The sequence below is a fragment of the Podarcis cretensis genome, assembly GCF_951804945.1.
Source record: "Podarcis cretensis genome assembly, chromosome: 3".
Taxonomy (NCBI): Eukaryota; Metazoa; Chordata; class Lepidosauria; order Squamata; family Lacertidae; genus Podarcis; species Podarcis cretensis.
The window spans coordinates 60,040,301-60,067,318 of record NC_137172.1 but is presented as its reverse complement, the minus strand read 5'-3'; the positions used below and the strand labels follow the sequence as shown (position 1 = coordinate 60,067,318).

The 27,018-nt window shown below is 38.8% G+C and overlaps 1 protein-coding gene across 6 annotated transcripts in view; it reads left to right on the top strand.

The window, feature by feature from the left end:
- STXBP5 (syntaxin binding protein 5) overlaps positions 1-27,018 on the top strand; it is a 114,316-nt gene that overhangs the window by 57,364 nt on the left and 29,934 nt on the right. For 5 of the 6 annotated variants that reach the window (XM_079970872.1, XM_079970871.1, XM_079970869.1 and 2 more), the window contains exons 8-18: positions 7,054-7,177; positions 8,598-8,676; positions 10,452-10,606; positions 12,729-12,801; positions 13,837-13,984; positions 14,068-14,135; positions 16,186-16,226; positions 17,176-17,396; positions 18,835-19,013; positions 20,211-20,336; positions 21,698-21,849. In XM_079970872.1, coding sequence (XP_079826998.1) covers positions 7,054-7,177; positions 8,598-8,676; positions 10,452-10,606; positions 12,729-12,801; positions 13,837-13,984; positions 14,068-14,135; positions 16,186-16,226; positions 17,176-17,396; positions 18,835-19,013; positions 20,211-20,336; positions 21,698-21,849 — 1,366 coding nt within the window. Of the gene's footprint in view, positions 1-599; positions 666-7,053; positions 7,178-8,597; positions 8,677-10,451; positions 10,607-12,728; positions 12,802-13,836; positions 13,985-14,067; positions 14,136-16,185; positions 16,227-17,175; positions 17,397-18,834; positions 19,014-20,210; positions 20,337-21,697; positions 21,850-27,018 lie in introns of those variants that run through there. The other variant, XM_079970873.1, reaches the window with a different exon arrangement.

The window sequence follows — 27,018 nt, the reverse complement described above, 5'->3', positions numbered from 1 at the left end:
AACAAGTATCCCTATCCCCACATTCCAGTGGTTCAGATACTTAATCAAAAACATTGGGTATTACCGGTAATTCCATTTTCTTTGTTGTTTACATATGTAAACTTATGGAGGCTGAGTTGTGTAGCTATAGTATCTTTTCCAGAGTTGCCCTTTCACCTAGCAAATTAACATTTTACAGAATAGTTGTGAAATAAGCACAGTAGAAGGAAACTAGTAGTGATGCTGTTATTGGTTGTGTGTGATGTTACATAACTTTTTTCTGTTGCTTTTTGTATGCTTATTCTCTGCCAAATAGTCCTTTTTCTTTTGAAGTTCCATACAAGCAGTCAGAAACCCATTTTTAGGCATATGGAAATCATCACGACTACTAAGATGCTAAATTGTTCTCAACTTGTTTAATCAGAATGACATTTAAAGACAAATACCAGTTTCTGGTATTTCATTCTAGATGCTGCCCTGGTAACCATGATTACTCCAAAACGAGGAGCATATTGGCTAATTTAAGGGAGCATTCTATAAAAGAGAGAAAATATTTTCCTTTTTTAGGACATCTTATGACGAGTCTTCAGTCCATTCAGGAGGCAGAAGCCTATTTTTGATGTGTGATGTCACTAATGTGGCCCCCTGCTGTAACCCCAAGACTGGAATTTGCCCTACACCCAAAGGTTAGTGAGTGTGATTAGGCTAGGAGTTAGTTGCATTATAGTTGATAGCCTCATGGGCAGTCAGTGTAGCCTATAGGAGCAGACTTTGGATATGTTTTTCTCCCTAGAAACCCTATAATTTTTTTTAATCGTTCTGAAAGGAAGGTGGGAGAACTTCTGAATTTAAATATCAATACATGTGGTGCAAGTTGGAAATTTCATTTTCTAAAGCTGATTTCCAACATGATTTGCATTAATGTAGTACCCATTTTTAAAAGACAGCAAAAAGCAAGGATACTTCTGGAGTTCCTCTCACACAAATGCTGAGCACTCTAGGTGTGCAGATACTCAAGGATTCATTCTCACAATTCTATGAGAGTAGCACTTTGGAATTTGTGGATTAGAGATTGATTTTTCTCAATTTAAAAGTACTAGTCTTTAGTTGGAAACAGAGGCTTACCTAGGGTTCCTTGTGCCCTTGGCAATGAGCTGTATTGGCACACACACACACACACAGAAGAAAAACACTTTACCACAACAGCCGAATTAAAAATTACTACGTTTTACACAACCCAAGTACTCAAAGCATCTGGAGTGAGGGTGAGGTAAGGAGGAAGGGCTAAACAGTCTGCACACCTTTCTACTGTGGTGCGAGAAGGCTGCTGACCACGATCGCAGCAGCAGCGCATCACTGCACGCATATACGCCATACATTCCATAGTCTTGATAGGTGAATTTTGGGCCCCCTAGCAGGGGCCGTGTTCACCAACCCCTAGGTATGCCTCTGCTTGGAAACAGAGGGTGGAATATATATAACAAGCACGTAAATCAATATTTTATTAACGATTGAGTTGTATCATTTTTAGGGTTTTCTACATATCTGCCATAATATCTGTGTGCAGGAGGGACTCTGCTAGTTGAGTGGGATGTATCTTCATTACTGATTTCCATTGGAGGTGGATGCTTTAGGAGACGTTTGTGAATTCTTTGAGTCCCAAATCTAATTCTTGTTTTGTGCCAGTGTGAACAATGGAAACATTTACATTGTATTAATGAATGGTTACTCTGGTGTCAGTTATTTAGCACTAATAATTCTACTTAAAATTTGAATATTGAGCAAAATTTGTAAAACATATCCAGGTAGTTATCTAAAAAATATTGTGGCATAATAGCTAGTGAACTTGCTACCAACATCCCTACAATAATGGCAGGTCCGTGAGACTACCTCCCCCCCCCCCAGGGTTTTCAATCAGTGACACGCTAAATAATCAGCACTACCTTTCCCCCTCGTTAGTTCCTCTGAGTGGAAGCAGGTTACCTATTGTGAGTAGGGTAAAGGTTTTGCCCATGCTACCACAGTATTCCCTAGGGACAGCACTCAACTGTTCTCCAAAGGAATGAGTAACAAATCAATCATAGAAAAAATGTGAGAGCAGTAAAATCTGATTAAGTTAACAGCTTTTATAAGAAATAGATAAAATTATCAATTGGAACTAGATACATGGCAGCTGTTAACAGTTTACATAAAAATAAAATTGAAAATATTGGTTGTGGAGTGCACGTTTTCGTGAAGATATAATCTATAGAATGAGAAAAAATGGTAAGTGTAAATAAGTTGTTTCTATTTAGTTGTTTCAGTGTTAAAATTAAGGCATGTATGAACATTGCTATTTAATTGGTAATGTTATAACCAAATCTATTTTGGTATGTTTTCATGTAATTTTTCAAATATAGTTAAAGCTGAAAAAGTAGCAAATGGAGCATTTTTCATGGGCTCAAGTAGTGCCTTTGTATATGGGCTCAAGGCATGTACTCAGCAACCTTGGGGAAGAGGCGAAATCTCCCGCTCTCCCAACCTCTAATTCCCATGTTTCAGTGTGAATTTTTGCCTTCTGCAACAAAGTCTGCCTGATGATAAAAAAGGGGAGGGGCAACACCAATCAAGAAACACTTTTTACACATTACATCTAATTATGTGCATCATCCACCATCTCAAATAGTGGTGATATTGGATGTTAATTTTGTTTATTTTCATATTTGATATAGTATGCATATTCTTACATAAGGATATTTTAATATTCAGTGTTCTTAATATAGTACTAGTTATCTGTTTCAGTTATCCTGAAGCAAGTATTCTTTGAAATATGTTGGGTCTATTAGATAGCTAAATAAATTCTTTGAACTTTCCTTTCCCTTTTTTCATTTCCTCATTACTGCCCATTTGTGTTAAGAACTGATGAAAATCTCTTTTTTACAAGTTGTGGTTCTGCAGAAGGAAAACCCAACGATTGACTATATTTTTATATCATACACAGAAGTCTAATAAAGTCTTATGGGCTGTACCTCTGGCAGTGGCATCAGTGATGGATAGGAAACTACCTCCTTCATGCAGATTTGCACTTGTTTCACACTTAGAATACTGATGTCACAAATGTAAAAAATAAATACTTGTTTCCCACTTTGCAAGGAGCTTGGTTCAAGTGGGATAAAATTCTTTACTTTTCCCAATCCCAACTGAATCCAGCTCCTCCGTCTGGAGAATGACAAATAGTTTTAAAATGCACCGCTTCTTTCACTTCCAAAACTAGGTCCCCAGTTTGGTGGGCATGTATCTTGGATGCAGTGCCTTCCCTGCTTCAAGTGGTTCCAAGCATTTCTATCTCTCTGCCTATTTGTAGAATCTTAGAGTTGGAAGGGACCCAAGGGTCTTCTAGTCCAACCCCCTGCAGTGCAGGAATCTCGACTAAAGCATCCATGACATTTCCATGAGACAAAGAATGTTGGGAAATGCCTATTGGATATATTACCCAAAAATGGGGTGTAGGTGGAAGAAGGTGCTATATATTGCAGGGACCCGAAGGGCTACAGTTTGCATCTTCTCAGCTTTCTGTGTCAGCCCTGCTAATGGGGTCTACTTCACTGTGGTCAGGAGTAGCAGACAGGTTTTGCCCCCACAGATGGATTGCACCCAAATGATGTGCTTTAAAATTTATATATCCAGCTCATCATCACTGAAGAGGAATGGAGCACTGTACACTTGTAGAAGTTGAGTAATTGCAAACCAGGGTCTTAATTTGCAGTTGGTATTATTAAAGCATATAGGTTGAAAAGCTACCCAGATTCCTGCTTTTCCCCCACCCCGGTTGTCTTCTAAATTACGCTGTTCTTGCTCATGAATTGAGGAAAGGATCAGTTGTCAAGAAGCTGACAGATAACAAGCAATATTTTCATGGTGGGAAGTGTGAAGTGGTGGGATTTGATTACAGGTAGTAGCAGTGTTGGTCTGCCATAGTCGAAACAAAATAAATAAAATAAAATAATAATAAAATTCCTTCCGGTAGCACCTTAGAGACCAACTAAGTTAGTTATTGGTATGAGCTTTTGTGTGCACGCACACTTCTTCAGATTTTTGATGTGTAGCAGAAGGCTTGGCTTGGCATCTCTTCTACCCAAAGCTCCAGGAAATGTATTCTTAAGTGTGCTTTCTGTTATCAAAGAATCATTTAGAACAAGTTCACAAAGGCAGAACAGGAAAATACTTTAATTTTTCCCCTTAAACTTTATGGCGTAAAAGGACCGTTTACAGAACTGTGCAAGCCCCAACAGTCAAAGTGCTGTGTGCCAGGGCTTTGAGATGCAAATGATCAGTAGTGCCTACAAAACCCCCTTTGGCCCAGTCATGTCCTGACGTGATATAGGCCAGTGGGTGTGGCTTGGGCTTTAGGCCAAATGGGGAGGCCTGGCAGACCTAATTAGAGGCTGGAGGTTCCCTGTCCCTGCAATCAAGGCTTCTCTATCTGCAATACACAACATTTCCTAGCCTGATGATTCCTGTCATGATGGACTTTCACATCACTAGTGTGCAGTTAGACCCCTTCCAGAATGAAGAGGGAAATCTGCTTTACAGTTCTACAGGAGAAAATTGCACCTTTCCTCATGCAGTTGCCTTTGTTCATTTTTGTTGTTCCTTTGATACCAACATTTAGTACAGAGACAATAAATGTTTCCATCACTTTCCTGTGTTATTGTTGAGTCACTTCTGTTTCTCTTTCTTGACCCTGACTTTTGCTGTGATACATAAAAACATGGTCATGTGGACTTTCTGATGCTATGAATGCACAGTTTATGAAGTCTTGTATCAAAGTTTTCTGATATTGCAGCATAGTGATAGAATAATTTGGGAATCTGTACAGTGGTACCCTGGGTTAAGAACTTAATTCGTTCTAGAGGTCCGTTCTTAACCTGAAACTGTTCTTAACCTGAGATACCATTTTAGCTAATGGGGCCTGCTGCGCCGCTGCAGCGCGATTTCTGTTCTCATCCTGAAGCAAAGTTCTTAACCCGAGGTACTATTTCTGGGTTAGCAGAGTCTGTAACCTGAAGCATTTGTAACCTGAAGCGTCTGTAACCCGAGGTACCACTGCACTGATAGAAGTAAAAAAATACAGAGAGGATACATTTGCTTCGTTTTATACCATAGCTAGAAGTAGCTATATAATGTGGGGAAATAAAAATGACATCAAAGAAACCTAGAAAGGCATCTGGTTTCACAAGCTACGCTACAGGCATTTTAGGAAATGAGCAATTCCTTAACTTGAAAGAATTTTATTTTTTAAAAAGTAGTACATTGTGGTTTGCTTTGTTTCATAATAGTTTAATGCAGGATTATTGCTGTATACTTGGCTGGAATATTCAAGTCACAGGGCTCATTGTTAAACTGATTTTCACCTTGTGTTTTAATCTGATGGACTAATTTCAATTTACATTTTAATGCCTTTTCAAATGTGTTGTATGTAAAATATCACTGGCCTTGAGTTTTTATAGTTCAAAAATTTCAAGTCTACGTGTAATTAATCCAATAGTCAATGTAGCATATAGCACTTTTTACAAAGTATGTTCTGGGAATTCTGGGATTTCTTGACCAGTTTAGCAGTTAGAAGATCTAATCTAGTGGAAAACTGAAAACCACAGGTATAGTCTCTGAAGCTTGGGTAACTAGTCTGTGGTCCTCCAAATGTTGTTGAATTACTACTCCCAATAACCCCTAATCATTGACAATTGGTTGTTCTGCGTGGCGCTGATGGGAGTTGAAATTGGACGGCATCTGACTGGGCCACATTATTACTCTAGTGCAGGGGTGGCTATATTTCTAAATAAGTTTAAATTTTAGAGCTGTTTTTCTAGTAACAGTACTAGATTGTTATTTAGCATTGCTATGAATTGTCCAGGCGCTCCCAAATTACAGAAATTTCAATAGTCTTAACTGTTACATTGCAATTATTTTGAAGAATTTCTCTGAAGTATTTTGCTGTGTTAGCTGATGATTGCTGCATACAACAAAAAACTCTTATTACTTCCACTACTAGTCCTTCAATCCTAAAAAAAGCTCAACAACTCTAGCCCTCTTTGAAAAAAGTTTGGACACCACTGCAGGATGTTAGTCCTGCACTTCATGTGTATGACTTCAGCAATCTAATGTTCTAGTCAAAGTAGAAAATAATAAGATAAATATTTTATACATGTGTTTTAATGCAGTAGTCTTAGTAAGTCTAAAAACTGGATTCATTTTTTGCTTATAGCAAAGCCTTTATGGAGTGCAGATCCCGTTTATTACATGTCATATCTGATTCTCATTTTATTATAAATCAAGTTTGTCATTGCCTTGTAAAATCAAATGTCACCTTTTCAGTTGTGCATAGTTGGTGAGATGTTGATGAATGCTGATTTACACCAGGAGAATTCTCTGTTCTTGATTAATAGTACATTTTTAATATAGCATGATGTGAAAGTTTTATGATTTTCATCAGATAGGAGGTTGACCAATTATCACATGATGCAATTCCAGTTGACCAGTCAGACTTCCAAAATCAATTGTATAGGAAACATTTTGTAGGCTAGCTCACTTCCACATGCATTGATTATGGCAATTGAATCTTGATACAAAATGCATGCTAGCTAAAAAGATCAAAGAGTACATTGCTGTAGGGAAGCATAGCATTGAAACAAAGTCATTATGAAAATTGTGTCTTTCCCCAATACTGCAGACAATTGTACCCTTGTCAAAAGATACAGGTGTTCTCTTCAGTTTAACAGACTATAGTACACCAAAAGCAATTGGAAATATATATATATGTTTTTCTCATTTGCACCACTGTACTATACCACTGTATTAGGTTTTCAATAGCAGTTTTAAACCGAACAAAGTTTAAATAGTTGAACTGCTTTCGCAACACACGTAAAATGATTTGTTAAAGAAAACTATCTTCAGAATCAGTGTTACAGTTTTGCATTAGAATAGTATTTTATCACATTATTTAATCACATGAACTATGGTGGAGTATTTAAGCAATATTTGAATGAAATTGTTAAGATTTCTGCTTATTGCTTTGATTTCCCCTCCTTTGATCAGGCAATCCATTCTGTAGCTTGGCACCACGAAGGAAAGCAATTTATCTGTAGCCATTCGGACGGAACCTTGACTATATGGAATGTAAGGAATCCTACCAAGCCATTTCAGACAATCACTCCACATGGTAAGTTCAAAATGGAAGTGTGTTCTAGTCAACATTGTGTATACATTATGCTTTAGAGTGATTTGCAGGCGAAGTCATCTAAACTGCTTACCAGTGGCTGCTACTTCATGCCACTCTATTCTTGAGGACCATGTGCTGAAAGAAGGTATTAAACTGTACCATATATTTGCAACTCTGCTGCTGCTTATATCACCTGCCTTGTCTCCTGTAGTCAGGATTTGGCTTTGAAAGTCCATTGCTTTGGAGGCTAAGTGTGGAGTTGTTTATTAATCTAGGCAGTATTGCAAAAGAAAACTAGTTCAGGTGCACCTCTTGTGTCCCAAGGTAGAATAGGACCAGGCAGCTTTTTCTGGTTACGTATTTTATTAGGGTTGCGAACTAGCTCAGTAAGGGGCAACAACCTGGTCTCCTCCGGTGGTTTCAACAAATGCTTAATGTGCAGAAGGCAGCAGGTGAAGGTTTTCATGCCGTGGAGCTAAACACTGATGTCTGCAGAGCTGCTTCAAAAGTTAGCTTTCCTGGCTATTATGGGCATGCCAACTACTAACCTAATGTGTGAGGGGGTGGAAGGAGTCAGCATATATCAAACTAGCACAACACTAGTGTAATCCAAGATTACTTTCACCCTAAGTGCAGGCACAGTAGTACATTTATCATAAGATTGCCAGGGAAAATCCAAGGCTACACTGTTGTACACATTTGTGTACACCTTTCACAACTTTAGGAATTTTGATGTGTTGTATGATCATAATCTTACTATTGTATGTCCAAAAAGATGTCTCCAGTGGCACCTTATCAGACTTATGCATTGACGTAAAAATGTCTAGGTTTTACCTGCTTTGCAGTGCTTTGCAGTTTTGTATAGCTTTCTTAGAAATTAGCAGAACATGTAATTAGCCTATTAGCCCTGTAAAGGTTCTCACTATTTATGTAAATTAGTAACTGTAAAAGGTTCTAATCAGTTTATACAGTGTTTATATAGTGGAGATGATTTTTTGTGAAACTGGCAATTTGCTGGTCAAACCTGCTTTCTTTTAAAATATATCACGACCAAATGTTGAAATAAAGTAGTTTTTCTGACAGCAATACAATGAAGGGGAAAGAATTCTTTATTCTTCATAATTCTCCAACTCAGTCCTGTGCATGTTTATGTGGGAGTAAATCCCATTGACTTCAGTGGATTGAGACTTTCTCCCAGGTAAGAGAGCACATGGGGTGTTGGTTATTACTGCCAAATATCTACTGTTTATAAGAGAAGCAATTGAGTTATTTGCATTAAATCTGCAAGGATAGTATGATGTACACTTGGTAGTGTTTATATAACCTTTTAAATATATGGGACTATTCTTAAGATTTTGGTGTGATTTCTGAGATTTATCAAATTATTTTTAATTGTAAATAAGAAAATATTTTGTTTTAGGAAAGCAGGTAAAAGATGGAAAGAAGCCAGAGCCTTGTAAACCTATTCTTAAAGTGGAATACAAAACTACCAGAGCTGGGTAAGAATTAGGAAATAGTTACTTAACTTTGTTTTGGATATTTGTAGAGAAAAAATAAGGACTTTGCAAGGCAAAATAATCTAAACAGCTCTTGAAGTACTTCCATGATTTTAAAATGTGACAAACCCACCACCACTTTGTTTATTCATGAAACCTTAAGTTCTATTCAGCGTTGTTGTTGTTGTTGTTGTTGTTGTTGTTACTGCATAAAAGTAGACTGGAAGCAAAGATGATTGTGAAAGTAAATGTTTTCTCAAACTTCCATACACTTTGTCTTCATACAACCTTCATGCAAAAAATATTTATTTGTTAAAATTAATTGAATGAGAAATCTCTTAAATTCTTGCAACAATTTAAATTACAGATTTGTTATATGTAGGTGTGGAATATACATTAAAATCATTTGCTGCTGTAGTAAAGTGGATGTTACTTTGGGCAGGAAAAATGTCATTGTGCATACACAGGGGGGAAACTGGTTTCAGATACACAGAAAAACCTCAAGGGAAATTTTAACACTGAGCTGGGGGTAGTGGAAAGTAAAACAGAGGGAGCAAAATTAACATAAAACGCCTTACATTTTACAGTAATCTGGAAGTGGGAGAGGCTAAATGATTAACCAGAATTTCTTCCCAGTTTAGGATTTGATGAGTTTTTGAGGGCTCTTCGACCCCTGTCATGGGTTGAATTGCAGAGGAAGTGATTTTTATTTAATCCTAACTTATTTCACACATGTGCAGGCTCTGCATTGCCCTTGCAAGTTTAAAGAATCCTAGAATAAGGAAAGGGAATGGAATTGGGGTGTGGCATGCATTTTAACCTGTCAGACTTCCATACATCATGTGCAGGGGAAATAAATTATTCCCACACTACTGTTCAGATTCAGGATTACGTTCAGATTTATCACAAATATATCACTTTGTGGGTCTCCATTTGTATGTAGTACATATCTAAAAGAGAAAATAGTGAGTCTTTATTGCACGAGGTCCACAAGATCTCGCTGGAGCCTGCTGCTGCAGCCACTTGTTGCTTCTCTGGTGATGGTGGGTGGGGCGTCCTCCTTGCCATGGCAGAAGTGAGGAGAGGCAGTTGCAGCAGCTTCCAGGGGGATCTTGTCAGAACCTGTAAGCTGTCATTGCTTCTTCTCTCTTCTCTGGTGGCAAGGGGGTACAGCGCCAGAGACACGAGAAGTGGCGGCTTCCTGTGAGATCTGACAAAAGGTTTGCGAGATCTTGCCAGAAGCTGCTGTCACAGAGGCAGGTGGTGCACTCATGGAGACACTGACCCTTGGATTCTGCTGCCTGAGGCAGCTGTCTCAGTCCACATGATGGATGGGCTGGTCCTACCTAAAAGTGAATTTTGAGTTTCACACTTGTATGGCACATCTAAGGAAGGAAAAACAAGTTTTAGTAAGATTAGTTGCATTCCTTGGCAGCATTTTGCATATGCATCTTTCTGAATAAGTGGGGAGGTGTACTGAATCCTTGATAATAGTTTGTCCAACTGCTTAAAATATGGTTTAAAAGACAAGGAAGTGCTTCTATTTACACAGATCAACACAATGGGAATGGATTTTTTCAGCTAGTTGTTCAGTCTGTTGGGCAAACCTGTGTTCTTGCACAACTCTTAAGCCAAGCACACCTAACACAAAAGGTTAGTGGTATATTGTGCCACATATACAGTGTAGAGTGCTATTGGTTACTCTCTTGATCTCAGATGATAAGTCTCCTAATGCTGTCTCTCATAATCTTAACTGTTTGTTTGTTTTTTCTTTCCAGAGAACCTTTTATCATCTTGTCAGGTGGCTTGTCATATGACACTGTAGGAAGAAGACCCTGTTTAACAGTTATGCACGGAAAGAGCACTGCTGTTTTAGAAATGGATTATTCAATAGTTGATTTTCTAACCCTCTGTGAAACTCCATACCCTAATGGTAGGTTCTGAAAAAAAAAATCTTCCCACTTGTTTGACTGCTTAATAGCAGTTTTTTGCTGCAGCAATTCCAGAATTTTATTTACTGTTTATATGATTTCATGGCAGGGTTGGGTGGGGCCATTTCTTCTAAAAGGTTCCTCAAAAATGTTGAAAGATCGTAGATAGTTTTTGAGTAATCTGAGGAGAACTTACATATCTCTAGTACCATCCTATATGGACAGCAAGATAGCATTTATGAGAAAGAGTAGTCCTCATATTCTGGAATGTCTTCCATGGGCTGGTGGCTGTGCTGTCTAATGCATAACCTAATTTTTTTGTGTGATCATTTTTCTTTTGACTAAAGATGCTCTCAAGTGGGACGTGATTGCAGCTAAATGAAAGTTGTGCTTTCAAGCAGCCAACCCCCACCAGTTTAAACGCCTCCCTTCATGCAGAGAAGTCTCCTTCTCCCTTGGCTCAGGCTCCCTTTTTTGACTGTTCCTGTCAACTGGTCTTGGTTGTTTGTGGTTGTTCCTTGTGTTATTAAAGGGAGAGAATAAATGTAGCATCTTCCATGTGTGTGTGGAATTGTTTGTGTGTCTGCCTCAGCGTTGTTTTTTGTGGTAGTTTAATGTTTGTGTCCTGGAGGGCGGTGAGTTGATTGGTTGTGAGTTTGCTGTTTTGTTCACTCGGCTAGCCTTGTTTTTCCTCTGTTGTCAGCTCTACCACTTCCCACTCTGTTTCATACTGTACTTTGCCCCCCTCCACCCCCAATGTCCCACACAACTTCACCTATTTAAAATAAATTCTTTTTCACTGACTATTATTTGCACAGATTTTGAGCTTTTCACCCCTTTTGGGTTATTGGAGGGCATTTCCCTCAGCCAGGTTCCTTGGCAGTTTGTTGTTGTGCGCATAGTTCTTTTGGCTGAACATGTTTGCCTTTGCTGAGGCACTCTTTTGACAGTGTGTGTTCCAGCCTACGCTTCCAGGGTTACCCACCCTATCTATTGTCACCTTGGGCATGTCCCACCTGACAGGAAAAAGAACTGTTGGACTGTAAAATATATTTTTCATTACTCTGGGCTACCTAGTTTTTTCTTGATTTGGTCTAACTGACTCTACTTCTACACTGCTTCATACATCCAGAGAAGCCCTGAGCAGTGTATGTTCTTGTTGGTGTTACTTGTTGCTATTTTTATTCTTGTGTTGATTGTGGGTGGTGGCAGCTTGGACAGTTGTGTAAAACCCTGTAAGAGCTCGAAGGAGCTTAGATCCCAGCTGAGAGCATATTTTCACTCAAGCACACTTTTTATATAGGTAAGCCCAGTGGCTCTTTTTAGTGTGATATGGGGGCTTTTGAGGTGCCTAGAACCTTCTCAAGTAACCCCCTAATTTTTCCACTGTTCTATCTGTTCATGTATTCCCCCCCCCCCCCAGCAACTTCTTCTTCCTAACAAACTGGTTCTCAGCCAGTCACAGATCATATTGTGAATATGAGGATGTCACAATACCAAACAGCCAATCATATTTGTTGTTGTAGCTACATCACATATGTTTCTCAGAATTGGCAACAGCAATGCTTCCTGGGTTTCATTTCTGTCAATGGCTCTGGATGGCAGGCTTATTGTTTACTGGAGAAGAAATCATCCACCAAATAAGATGAATGAGACTTTGCAGGACTCATCCCCAAAGTCATCAGCAGTGGAGGCCCCTCTTCGCTTGCATACTCCGTGGGTCTCTGGAGTGGGGAGCGCCTTCTATTTGCCACTCTCTTCGATGTTGTTCTGCAGGCAGATGAAGACACTCTTGTCCTATTGTATTTTTTCAGAGTTGATTCCTGCTGAAGTCCTTAGATATTTTATGGCCGTTTAGTCATTTTTTAATTGCTCAGTGGTATTGTACACTTATGTTGGGACTACTGTTTAGGAAACAGTTACAAAGATTTGGTGAAAAGTGGTATATATATATATATATATATATATATATATATATATATATATAATGTTTATGGCATTAATCTGTTTCCCTCCCATGTTGCATTAAGCATCAAAATATTAAATCAGCGGTGAATCAATGTTTGCTTTTATTAAATTATTAATTAGGCTTCATCTTTGGTTGCATTGTTGTCTCTGTCTTAGATTTCCAAGAGCCATATGCTGTGGTCGTTCTTCTAGAAAAAGATTTAGTACTTATTGATCTTGCACAAAATGGGTAAGAATTCAGAATATAATGAGGTTATATAAAGGTGTGTTTCTCATAGCTGTCATGGATGGAGTTTACCAATCAAGGTTGTTCCATTTAACAAAACACTAAGTTTTCTATTGTGATTTGCTTGTAAATAGCCCCTGAGTGTGTGTGTATTCCTAATGGTGAATGAAGAAATGAAGATAACTCACAGTGAATTCTTCTTTACAGTAATTCAGTGTCTACATTTGTCTGTCATGCTAAACTATAACATGATCTCCTCCTCCTGTGTGACCAGGACAATTCCAGCAGCTTTTGCTTCACCACAGTTTGATAAACACACTTCTGGGTCCAGATGTTATAGCAAGCTGCACTTAAAGGCAGAAGCTTCCAAACACATAATCCTGGCCATGCAGGAAGAGGATTGAGAAGTACCCAAGACCGAGGCTCACTGTAGTTTGTACCTCTTCATTTTTGTAATTCTATAAACCAGCGTTCAGCAAGATGTGTAAACTTGGCCAGTATGGCACACTGTGTGATGATTCAAACACTTAATATACCTGATAGGAGGAACATAGCTATGGCTATGCATTGTGTTATAGCTGCTAATTTTCATCTTAAAGATAATTTTTAGTTATACATAAAATTAGGTTAGATCTTTTAATGACAGCAGGAGTTCATATTAGGGTTGGGATATTACAAGATAATTTCTGAAAATTCTTGATTTTTGAGATTAGCAGTTCACCAGCATTCTGTTGAAGTGATAATTTTCTATAGAGTATATTTCACAAGCAGTTTACAATTAAATCTTTACTAATGTGTTTCGAGTATACTAGTATTCCAAAGTGATTTATATTTATTCACATAGATTATAAATATTTGAGCTCCTTTCCCCCTTTGCTGCTTTACTTTGTACTCGCTTGTATTCATTTACTATTTTTTTCTTTTTTTGCATTGACGTTTTTATCATTGTTTAATACCACCTTGGGAGAAAGTGTTGCATACTACAAATTTTATTTATCAGCTAACTAACTGCTTTCATGTTTTCATCCCTTCATAAAGGTATCCTATATTTGAGAATCCCTATCCCTTGAGTATACATGAATCTCCAGTTACCTGTTGTGAATATTTTGCCGATTGTCCTGTGGACCTTATTCCAGCACTTTATTCAGTTGGGGCTCGCCAGAAACGTCAAGGTTATAGTAAAAAGGTACCAAAGGGAGTTAATATCTTTATTACTAAGCAACAGTATTCCATGTGTTTGGATTTAATCAGCTTGTTTGTTTTAAATAGGAATGGCCTATCAATGGTGGAAACTGGGGTTTGGTCACACAGAGTTATCCAGAGATCATTATTACTGGGTAAGTAATAAGACTACATTAGTTTGGACAAGGCTGCCGAGGTAAATGTGGGGATATGCATAATTTATGCGTCATTATTCATAAACTGGTATATTGTAACCTACACATATTTTAGGGTAATTTAGATAATAATTGTCTGTCATGCTTAAAGTAACATTATGAACTAATTTGAGGTGGATAAAAGGCATTGCTTGCCCCTTTTTGGGGGAGGAGAGAAATGTATTGGGAGAAAAGAAAAGAAAAGAAAAGAAAAGAAAAGGACTTACAGCCCCAAAAACCACCTGCTGTGTGACATTTCACTGGCATTTACCATCAGCTTTTATTAGAAATATAAATGTAGAGTTAGGGCTAGTGTTGAAAATTATAACAGCGGAAAAGATTACTGTATGATCCTTGATCTGAGGCTAAAATTGCATTGTGCAGGACAGGTAATTATGGTGCAGAGGGATATTTTTCTGATTTCTATCATGCTAATGTAAAACTGAAGAGTTAAAATGAGCAAGCTAGTAAAGGTTTCCCTGCTTACTTGAGAGCAACAGTGGGTATACTTCTCCAGTGGCTCTCAGCCTCCACCTTTCTTTGCAATAGCGTACACATTTGTAGCCATGTGTGTATCAGGCATTTAAAACATTTAAGTAAGGTCAGCTGGTGGTCTGAGTTATTTTAAATGTTGTATAATTTATCTAATGAAGTTTTCTTGGCCGTATGAGGTGCTAGCCAATTTGAGCAGAGAAAATCTGAAAAATCAGCATGTATATCTGTGAATTAAAAAATATCTGTTGCTTGCTGTTATCTATTGCATGTGAAACATTTCAGACACTCAGTGGGTTCTGTGGGTGGTTACTGTGAATAATATGTTGGCAATAATGCTGGCTTTTAAGTAGTGTTGGTGTTGATACTACTACTACTTTTTGTTTTTCTTTTCAACATATCAGAAAAACAAAGAAAAACAAAATTAGCTTTGATTATTTGTTACTTGTTTGATAGATTATGGGAATGGTTTTCAACATATACTGTACTCTCTCTGTCTAGATCCATAGTCCTCAGACAAAGAATATATATATTTTTTTAAAAAAATAATTATATAAAATATGAGTAGCCAATGTTGTTGAGTGACAACTTGCATGTTAGCTGGGGCTGATGGGAGTTGTAGTTCAACAACATCTGGAAGGCAACACTTGGGCTATCATGTTCTAAAGCAACATCTAAGACACAAGTGAATTTCAGAATTTTTAAACCATGCACATCAATATTAAAAGATGAACGGAACTAAACTGTTTTAAAATTAGAAAAGCACTCATAAAACCAAATCCTATCATACGTCTCTTAGTGAGGTAGTAAGGAGAATTAGCATTTGCCCTCATGAGATGACACCAGCTGTTGGTGTTGCAATGCATGTGGGATGGATTTGCAGCACAGTCCTATTCACATTTATGGAAAAGTAGGTCCTGCTGAGTTCATTGAAGCTACAAACTAGTAAATGTTCTTAGGATTACAGCCTTAGTTGCACTGGAAATCATTTGGTTCTATAGAGCAAAACAAAAAACCTACAATCTGTTGCCCCCTCTCACTCTGTTAAGAGAGGGCAAAATCCATTATTCATCCCAGATTATAAAGTCACCATGACAAGAGGTTGAGTTTAGCACCAGTCTTGGTGGTGTCTTCAAGTACAACTCTTTACCTCTTCCATATAAGTGAATGTCTGTTATTTACTTCTATTGGGAAATGTAAAACTTTACATTTAGCAACATGATTATAGGGTATCATGCCCATTATGCTTGATACTGTATGACTTAGGCAGCACCAGTGGGATCTTGGAAGTATTAAATGTCTCCTCATTCAGAGTACACATAGATGCATTGTATCTTCCTAGGACTTCCTTCAGCAAGCCTTCCCTCAACATGCAGCTCACCTATGATAGGCTAATACTAAGAAGAAAATAGGAGCATATGGGTTTGTTACATCAATTTAACATCACTAACTAAATCTCATCGGCCTTGCTATTTCTTTTCTAAAGAGATTTTGCTTTAAAAAATTCTTGTTTTGATAGGCATGCAGATGGATCGATCAAGTTTTGGGATGCCTCTGCAAGTGAGTGTTTTGCTTAAACTGTTGCCTTATAGATGACATCTTTTGGAGTTTACTCGCCTTGTTTGCTCAAATCTGCTGTACTTAATTCCCATTGGAATGAATGGTCCTAAATTAGTTGTGACCAGGAATAGCCAGCATCTGCAGAACTGCCTCTCCCATAAGAGGTGGCACTGCTTCTTACCAGGTTGCTGTAGGGGATGAGGCAGGGTGGCTGTGAGAGTCGGGCTGTAAAGGCACACCAGCAGGAGAACCGTATGGGCTCTGCTAGTGTGCCCTTAACACCACAATCCCTCTGCCCTGCCTCTGTGACTAAATTGTCTGCTCAGCTTAAATAGGACTTGAGTGTAATTAACCTCTGAGCCAAAAGTTTGATATGAAAGACAGGAAGTGAGGAAGGTGATGGAGGAGATGAGGTTTCAAATCATACATGATAGTTACTTGATACCTCCTAAGCAACCCGTATCACCTCCTTGAAACACAAATTGAAATCCTGGAGCATAGAAGGTGCTGTAACACTATTTTTGATTATATATTTTGTCTTAATGGCATTTCATAATTGAGGGCACAATCCTTCTCTGCATAAGGGAAGGCTGCAAAGCTTTTCTGCTTCTGTGCCCTTTGGATTCTGGCCATAATACACAATGCCCAGGATCGAAAGGACTGCATGCAATGATTTGCATATAAATTATCAGGCCCCTCCTGACCCTTGTCTTCCCACTGAAGTTCCTCAACATCCTGAAAAGTGTTATATTTTGGAACCACATGTGTGCGGAATACAAATTGATATCTATCTCACTAGCAAACATGCACACATCACCCGCAGAGGAACTTTCAATCAGCTTAAATGGAAATGTGAGCACTGTATTACCATGGTTTCAGAATGGCCTTATTTGAACAATATTTTTGTTTACAAAATTACGTTGGTAATTATTTTTTATTTTATTCCTAGTAACATTGCAAGTGCTGTACAAACTAAAAACAGCTAAAGTCTTCGAAAAATCAAAAAATAAGGACGACAGACCTAGCACAGACATAGTAGATGAAGACCCATATGCCATTCAGATCATCTCGTGGTGTGCAGAAAGCAGGATGCTGTGCATTGCAGGAGTTTCTGCACATGTCATTGTTTACAGATTCAGCAAACAAGAAATTACAACAGATGTGATTCCGGTAATTGACAGTTATCTATATTGGACATGCATTTATATATTTGTTAATCCCTATATTTAGCCAATATATAAACTAGTATAAACTAGCTTGAACATTTTTTTGACTAGTTTGTTCCATGCTCAGTGGTTATGTCACTTTCTTGGGAATAGGATATGCTGAAAACATTAGGCTTACTCATTACAAATACAATTAAAATTTAGCTGAAATCCATTTTATTTTGAAAATGATAAATTGAAATTAGATTGAACAATTTAATCTTGCATTAGATGCTTGCTTAAAGGTAAAATCTCATAGTAGCTCCTTGGTCACATGTACTTTATACCTGGCCTTATGAAGAGAGTGCAGCTAATATTTTTATACAGGTTTGTTCAGTTTTTTCACCCATTAAATCATAGACAGTGGTTGGAGGGTTTCATAAGTTGTTCATAATCAAATCAAAAAATTGATGGATGAGGCAGACTGTTGACCCATATCAGTAAATATTTGGGAGGGTTTGAGAACACCGTAATGCTTTGGTTGTCTTCATCTAGATTTGAACAGGGAGGGTATAACTTGTTCATTATCTGTATTGCCAATATAGTACAGGCATAGGCAAACTCTGCCCTCCAGATGTTTTGAGACTACAATTCCCATCATCCCTGACCACTGGTCCTGTTAGCTAGGGATGATGGGAGTTGTAGTCCTAAAACATCTGGAGGGCCGAGTTTGCCTATGCCTGATATAGTATCATGGTATTTGATCAAATTTTCTGGATCACCCGAGATGGATGTCCACAGTGCTCTTCAGCTATGGAGGGAGAATGTTCAGCAGTTCTTCTCAATATACACAATGTCGCCCAGCTTTATTTGTTTCCATCAAACCAAGAAACAATTGTTTGTGCATTTAATTAATGCCTGAACATATGTAGTTATGGACTGGATGAGCACTAACAAATTGAAGCTTATTCCTGATAGGAATGATGACAGGACCATGATGACAGGACAATCTAGGTCTATAAAGATGCTGCTATTTCCTCTCCTAGATGTGGTTACATTGCCTTTAAATGAGAAGGTGCACCACTCAGAAGTATTTCTTGATCCTGTGTTACTGCTCAGTTCTGAGGAGGTGGTCACAGCCCACAGAATCAGCTGCAAGTGTTTCTCTAAAACAGGAATGGCAAATCCGTGCTGTTCTAAATGTTATTTACCTGCAGCTCCCAGCATCTCTCAGGATAGTGTCAAACAAACCTCATAGTACTCTTGGTACCTTATTGTCTGGTATTTGATTGATACATTGCAGCTTGATACTATGGTTGAGGCCATCCACTTGTCTTTAATAAGAAGTTTTGTATTTAACTTTATGGAAGTTGTTGAGACCAAAGTAGTGAATTGGCAACTGCAAAATTTGCAGTGCAAAGAACTCTCGGACTGTGTCATGTCTTCTCTATTGTCATTTGCAGATGCTTGAAGTACGGCTATTGTATGAAATAAATTATATAGAGTCTCCAGATTCTGAGCAAGTGCCACCACTGCCTACTCCAGGCACAGGTTCCAACCCTCAGTCCATTGCTCCCCAGTCTCATCCATCCACTAGCAGCAGCTCATCTGATGGGCTTCGGGATAACGTCCCATGTTTAAAGTAAGTGTAAGGCTAGTATTTCTAAATACTGTATCTTACCTTCATAGACTGCTTAATCTTATTGTAGAAAAAACTTTTGGCTTTTGACATGTGCTGCTTTGGGATATGGTTACTCATACCTCCTCCTAGTGTATGCTTTACAAAGGTGCGCTAATAGAAGACACATGTATTGAGCTTGTATCAATGTACAAAGTAATTATATATTGCTTACAGGAGCCTATAAAACTACTTATGTGTTTCAATAGCTGTATTTGCCAAAGTTTGATATATAGCAACTGCAGCTTTTCTTAAAAAACAGCATGTCCATTCTCAGTCCTCCAGAGAGAATCGGATGCCAAATGCCCCCAACTACACATCTAACTTAGAATCTCCTGCCTTATCTCACTTTCCTGTACTGTTTCCTATTCCTTCATATTTGAGATAGAGAATAAGTTATGAGCCTGCAGATTCCTGGTTCAAATTTCAGTTGAGCCATGGACTCAAGAGATTAATTTAGGTAAGTTACCAACTCTCAAGTCTAGCTCACCAGTCATGACAAGCCGCCAAATTCTACTTTATTGAGACTTGGCAGAGAGCGGAACTAATTGCACTGTGAAATGCTCTTTCCTCTGCCATATGTGAAGCATCATCTATCAGTTGCTTTAGACACTTTGTAAAGATATACCATTTTGTCCTGGCTGTCCCTGACTCATAAGATTGGTCTCTGTTATTACTGAATTTCTGTTTCCATAAATGCTTTATAAATGCTTTAAATTAAAGAAAAATAAATAAATGTATAATAAGTATTGTGAGTCCTTATGATATAATGCTTAATTTTGCAATCACTTCAGCAAATTATAGTTTGCCATTTCATTTTAACTAAGCAAGCTCTGCTGTGTGCAAACCATCATTTACATGCCAGGATCGGAAAATATGTTAAAATGTGACTGATTAAGCAATTTATGTACACCGGGACCAGGGGTGGGGGGGAAATGTGCTCTCCAGTGCTTGCATGTGATCCTTCTCAACATCAGAACATGGCCACTTACATTAAAAAGTCTCCCCCACATCATATGAATCTGTTCCAGAGTAAGCATTTGAAGCTGTACTAACTTGCAGTAAGAAATACAATCAGTCATGAAATATTCCCACTCTAGTAAAATTTATTGGCAGACTTCCACAAGAATAAATGTTGTCTACCTTTCCTGTATATTGCAGAGTTAAAAACTCTTCCCTCAAGCAGTCTCCAGGCTACCAGGTTGAGCTGGTTATCCAGTTAGTATGGGTGAGTGGAGAACCACCTCAGCAAATAACAAGCCTTGCAATCAACTCTGCCTATGGCTTGTAAGTATATTTGGTGCTGTGCTTTCTCTTCCTTAAATCCCATTGTCCTGTCGCAGAAGGAATATGACGTTACTGCTAAACTACTGGATTCATGTTGCTTTGATATGCTACTTGTTTCCATGTTTTCAGTAAAAAGGTACTTAAAGGGCCTTCTCATTTATTGTGGTATTCAGCCACAAACACATTTCAGTCTTTGTCCAAGGTTCCCTTTCATTACAATAATGTTGTACCATCTTCGTATATTACATGGGGAAGATAGCTTCTGCTGTTAGATGTGTACACAGCACTTTCAGAAAAGTTGACAAATGGTTCTCAGCGTAGAACACAATCTTCTGTGCCATCTCTGATTTCTTGAATGTCTTGTATATTTTTAGACTACCAGCTGTTTTGTGAAGAGGCTTTTTTTGTTTAGTTTTTTGGTTGTATCTAGGCTAGGTGGACATTCAGAAAGAATATGGGAGAATGCAATAATGTGCTGCTATAACAAGCAAATTAGTCAATTGTCGGACATTAAAACAAGATGGTGAGAATGAAGTAATTGAACGTTGGATGTACAGTGGGGTATTCATTTGGGTAATTGTATAGCAGAAGGTTAGATGATGTGACTAAGACAATCAGACCAGCATACGAAACCTCTGGGTGAGGCATGGAGGTGTAAGACGTTTTGTAAAAAGTAGAAGTACAGAGTCATCAGTGGTGATGAGGCAAATCTCAAGTGTAGCAGCCAGGAATGGGGAAGATTATATTTTGGTATTCTTCTGCAGCCAGATGGTGGATTGTCTCAGCTCCTATTATATAGATGTGAAAATGCTTTTTTGGTTAATCGCAACAGTTCAGAATCAAAAGTCTCCTGTTGGTGTTTCCAGCTCATTCTGTTGTTTTTATCTTGCTTGTTGTTTAGAGTTGCATCTTATTATGTATTGTTCTTACTGCTTATTTACTTAAACCTGTTTTATAAGAAATAAATATTAATGTAAAACCATGCCAAACACGAATGCATGTCAAGGACAAACTAACAAGGCAGCTATTAGCTTCTTCCCACACTGCAACAAAACAGTTACCCTTGAGTAAGCAGTGGACAGTAATCATTCTATGGCAGGTGGAGGTTTGCTATTTAGTAAGGCAATAGTCTATTGGTTTTATTCTCAGCAACTACTACTAAAATAAATTGTTCTTTGAATAGTTTTTCATGCAAATTTTCATTTCTAAATGTTATATAAGAATAGATTTTAGATTTTGAAAAATAATCAGTTCAACTAATTCCTAAAAATGGAAAGTAAAATGTTGTACTTAACATAAGCATATATTTGGATATCAATCATTCATTGCCATCATATTCTTTCTAATAAATTTTCTTTCAGAGTAGTTTTCGGCAATTGTAATGGTATCGCAATGGTTGATTACATCCAAAAGACCACACTTTTAAACCTTGGCACTGTTGAATTGTATGGTTCTAATGATCCTTATAGGAGGGAACCCCGATCTCCACGTAAAAGCAGACAACCATCTGGAGGTAAGGTCATACACTTGATACTTGCTGATAAATTTTTGTATTGGTCTTCTACTTACTGGACCGCAAGCTGATTAGGAGTCCATGCGACTAGCTTTTTCTTTGAAAGTAACTTGCACAAACCAAAAGGTTTATATGTTGACAATATTCTGTAGGGGCTTCTTTTTAGAAAACATCATCTGATTATGGTAGGCAAACAGTCTTCATTTTAAGAGTATTCCAGACTGCCAAATTTAGCATATATAATAAGCATACTTCTTCTTCTTCTTCTTCTTCTTCTTCTTCTTCTTCTTCTTCTTTATTACCCCATTTCCCCCAGCCACTGTGGGCAGCTTACAGAACATATAAAATCATAATAAAATGTCAAACATTAATGTCAAACATTTCCCGATACAGGGCTGCCTTCAGATGTCTTCTAAAAGTTGTGTAGTTGTTTATTTCCTTGACATGGGGGGGGGGCACATTCCACAGGGAGGGTGCCACTGCCTAGAAGGCCCTCTGCCTGGGTCCCTGTAACTTTACTTCTCACAGTGAAGGAACTGCCAGAAGACCCTCTGAGGAGGACCTCTGTGACTGGGCTGAGTGATGGGGATGGAGATGCTCTTTCAGGTATACTGGGCTGAGGCTGCTTAAGGCTTTAAAGGCCAGCGCCAGTACTTTGAACTGTGCTTGGAAATGTACTGGGAGCCAGTGAAGATCCTTTAGGACCAGTGTTACATGGTTCCAGCGGCCACACCCAGTCGCCAGTCTAGCTGCCACATTCTGTATTAGTTGTACTTTCTGAGTCACCTTCAAAGATATAATATTCTACTTCATTACTTTTTTATACAAAAAGTGTTATTCTTTACCAAGGTTTATGTGTTACATCAACCATCTTCCATTGTCTTGCCTTTCCCTGTTTGAGATTTACTTTTCGTCTTCCTTTGTGCTATCACACCCTGTTATCATAAATGCCCTGTTAATTTATTCTGAACTAACTGCTTCACAGAACCACGCAGCACTTAACCCCTTCATTTTTGGACACAATTATTTCAGCATGCTGTATTTGATCTGTTAAGGTGTGTATTGGCACATGGAAGCAATCACATAAATTCAGCAAACCACAAGCCTAAAATTCTCAGAGGAGGAAGTGCATATGAACAGAAAATTTTAGAGTTGCTTCATACCTGAAGATGTGGATAAGCTGCTTGAAGAAGTGCAGCCAACCAACTGCCCTTTGATGCTTGCCCATCTCCGCTTCTGAGAGCTAGCCGTAGATGGTTAGCTGGGTTTGCAATGAGTGATTAATGCTTCACTTGAGGAGAGGGACTGACCACCTGCCTGGAAGGACATGGTGGTGTGGCTCCTCCTTAGGAAGACATTTTCTGTCCCAGAAATGTTAAATCACTATTGCCCAGTACCAAATAACTAATTTTTGGACAACGCTTGGGAGGGTTGTGGCAGTACAGCTTTAGACATGCTTGGAAAAAACTCTTTGCTTAGATCCATTTCAGTCTTGCTTCAGGCCCAGTTATGGTACTGAAGCCACCTTGGACACCCTGGTTGATGACATTTGTCAGGAGAGAGGTGAGAAGAGTGCAAGCCAGCTCATTCTCCTTGACCTCCCACTGTCCTTCTGGATCATCTCAGGGAGGTGGGGGTTGGGGGCACTGTACTTCAGTAGTTCCAATCCTTCATCCAGGGCTGTTTCCAGAAAGTAGTTATGGGAGGCTACTGTTAAGTGCCATGAGAGTTGTCCTGTGGTGTCCTGCAGTATTCTATTTTGTCCCTGGAACATCTATATGAAGCCACTGGGAACTGCCATCAGGAAATTTGGTGTCACCAATATGCAGATGATACCCAGTTCTGTTTTTCTGTTGCATATGAATTGGGAGAGGTAGTCAAGATGTTAGACTGATGCTTAGAGGTGGTGATGGACTGTGTGTGAGCCAATAAACTGAATCAGAATCCTGAAAAGAAAGCAGTATTCTGTGTCCCAGGTTCTTGATTCTGGGATGTGGGGACCTGTCATGGTTGGGGGTTGTACTTCCCTAGAAGTAGCATGTCCGTAGCTGGGGGGTGCTACTGAATTCAGCCTTGTCATTGGAGGCTCAGTTGGCCTTGGTAACTAGGCATGCCTTTTTCCAGCTCTGGATGCTTCGCCAGTTACAGTCTAATTTGCACAGAGACAACTTGGCCACAGTACTCCATGCTCTGGTAACCTCCAGCAGCCATACTACTGACTGGGGCTCCCTTCAAGCCCTGTTCTAAAAGAGCTGCACTGATTGCTGGTTTGTTTCTGGGCTTAGTTCATGGTGCTCACTTAGTCCCCAAATATCTGAAAGACCACCTCCTTTCCTACAGACCTCCTTGGGTGTTAAAATCAGCGAGGTTGGTAGTTCCACTGTCCTTAGAGGTCTCGGGCTGTGACCTGAGCTGAGAGCATTCTCTGTGTGGAATAGCTTCCCACAGAAATATATCTGTCACCTTCATTATACACCTTTTTGTCATATGCTTAAAGACACCTGTTGTGAGCATAGTTTGTTTTAATCTTTTTTGAATGCTTTATTTTCTATTACCTTGGGACCTTTTAGTGTAACCAGCCCTGGGACCTTATAGTATGCAGTAACCACAGTACACCATTCTTGCACAGGAGGAAGAATGTGAAAGAAGTAATAGTGTAGCGAGAACATGCTTCTTCCCCCAAGTGTTTGGGGATATATGTCTCTGCTTCAAATGCCATGTTTAATGTGGCACACTTCCTGTGAAGGTCATTGGTTGAGTATTGGCTCCACCTGGTGGTTGAAGGTGGGAACAGAACTTGTATGAAGTAGGCAGCTCCTAGTTGACTCTTGCCTTCATCAAAGTAGTCACATTGCTTTTGAGCTCCTGTTCTTTCTCTTCTCAGGTGTTCTAAATTCTAAATTTTTCTTCTTCGTTCCAGTATTTGCCTTCCTCTTAACTGTTTCTAAGCCATCCCGTTCTCCCTTCAGTATACCAGGGCAGTATGGCTGTCACTCCTAACCTTCTCTCCTCCTCACGACTGCTCCAGCACTTTCTTCTCTCAGCCTGTCTCTTGTCACCTGAGCCCTTCTTTCTTGGCTGTTTTCTACATTCTTTGCTGCTTGCATCTCTCCCATAAATAGAACCCCTTTGCCTTGCCTGCTTGCCTTTTTTCTCTCATCCTGATTTCACCAGTAACTGCTTCAGTGGAGGATGGAGGCAGCTTTGTTGGTATTTGAACCTCGGCAATTCTTCTTAGCTGTTTTGGAACACTGCACCTTCTGGTTTGGTGTGTGCTATGTATCCATGCCTCAGCATTCTGGCTTTCTGAAGAGTAGGGATGGCTGTCAGTGTGCTCTCTGGTGGCAATAGCCATGCCTCCTGCCCAAATTCAGCCTTTGAATAAACTTAAAGTGCCTGCTAAGGCAGCTTTTCCTTGTTCCTCTAAATGTAAGATCTTTGCTCAGCATTTGCTTCATAAACAAGCACTAAGCATCTCATAGGCAGCCCTTATCCATGGAAAGGGATGAATCCATTTATTATATCTGTGGACAGTCTGGACCTTTAACAACATTTGCCTTCACCATTGCCTGGGCCTGATGGGTTATATCTCTCATGACTCCCACTATGTGCTTTTGCTTTGCAATGGCCTTAGACTTCATTGCCCTCCTGCAGAACTTACCTCAGCACCATTTAAGGGGGCATCTGTTCTTGTTGAACCAAAATCCTTTACAAAGTCCATACCATTTCCTTCTACTTTTAAAAAAGATCCTGAAGGCAGAGAGGGACTCTGCCTCCTTGTAGTATAAAAATATGTTTCATAGTTAATTAATACTATAGTTTAGAGCCTATTAGTAGAGGTTCAGTAAACTGCTGTCTCCTTGGGCCTGGGCTTATTGTACACCGTTCCTTGATTTCTGTTCTTACCTGAGTCCTTCATAATATCAGGGAGGAAAAGCCACAGTGGTCCTCTTAGCTTCCTTCTGGCCTCAGCGTCTGTGGCCGTTGGAGATCCTGATCATGGCAGTATCTCCATGGCACCCTCTTTGCTGTCTGGATGTCAGAACTGCCTGCTTCTCACAAGTTCTGTTCCTGCCTTTGGAACCAATATTCAACCAATAACATTCATCAGGCACTGAAGATCTGCTCTTCTGGTAGCAACCAATGGAACTTTTTGTGTACTTATATGCAATTATGAATTACTAAAATAGCCACATGGAACACTGCGAATGTTTCAGATATAAACTGCAATATTCCATGAATTACCACTTCGTAATGGTTGTAAAACTATTTATGGCTGTTGAATAAGCAGCAATTATGGCTCCTCCTACCTGCCTTTCCTGGTAGTTCCATATTAAAGATGATTAAATAATTGTAGTTTTATTAAAAGAATAAGTACAAGTAAGTCTGGCTATTTTATAATATTAGTAATATATCCTCTTAAATGAAACAGTTAAACAGCTGAGTAGGGATAGGTTTGTTTTGTCATTAAATTGTTAGTATTAATGGAAAATTTTATAAATATTATGTAAGACAACAAGTAAATTATATTACACTGTGTGAATTCTGGCACATGCATGATTTGTTGTATTTCAGTTGCTGTCTAACAATTTCCCACAAATACATTGTTTGCTTGGATCTTAAAGTTTTTATGTAGATTTTTTTTCTTTCTCCAAATATACTGTGTTGGTGTTTTTGTCTTTCCTTTCTCATTGCTTCAATAAGGCATGCTGGCTGTGGCTTCTTGCATGTGTGGCCTCTCTAACTTATATTCAGAGTCTGTGAAAAAACTTCGCACCTCTTATATAAGTAAGTCATCTCATAAGAATAAAGTGTTTTAACATCCACTTGATTAGGTTATATGCATTCGTCACCCAGAATATTTTACCATAGCCTTTACTTTTCAGCTTCTTTCACTAACATATCGGCAGAGATTAATTCTATATTAATATAATTATAGAGTGTTACTTGAGATACTATCAGTATGGAATATTGGGTACAATAAGATCCAGATTACATCCTTCATCTATTTTGCAAGCAACAGTAAAAAAAAGTGGCATTAGTAGATAATAGAATACAAGTCACAAATGTGCAGTGGTGCCCACAAAGACCTTCATTGGTGCCCTTGGACGAAGGACCAAGACACTGAACTTTCCTTTTTATTTTTAATAAAAAAGTAAATCTCTAACC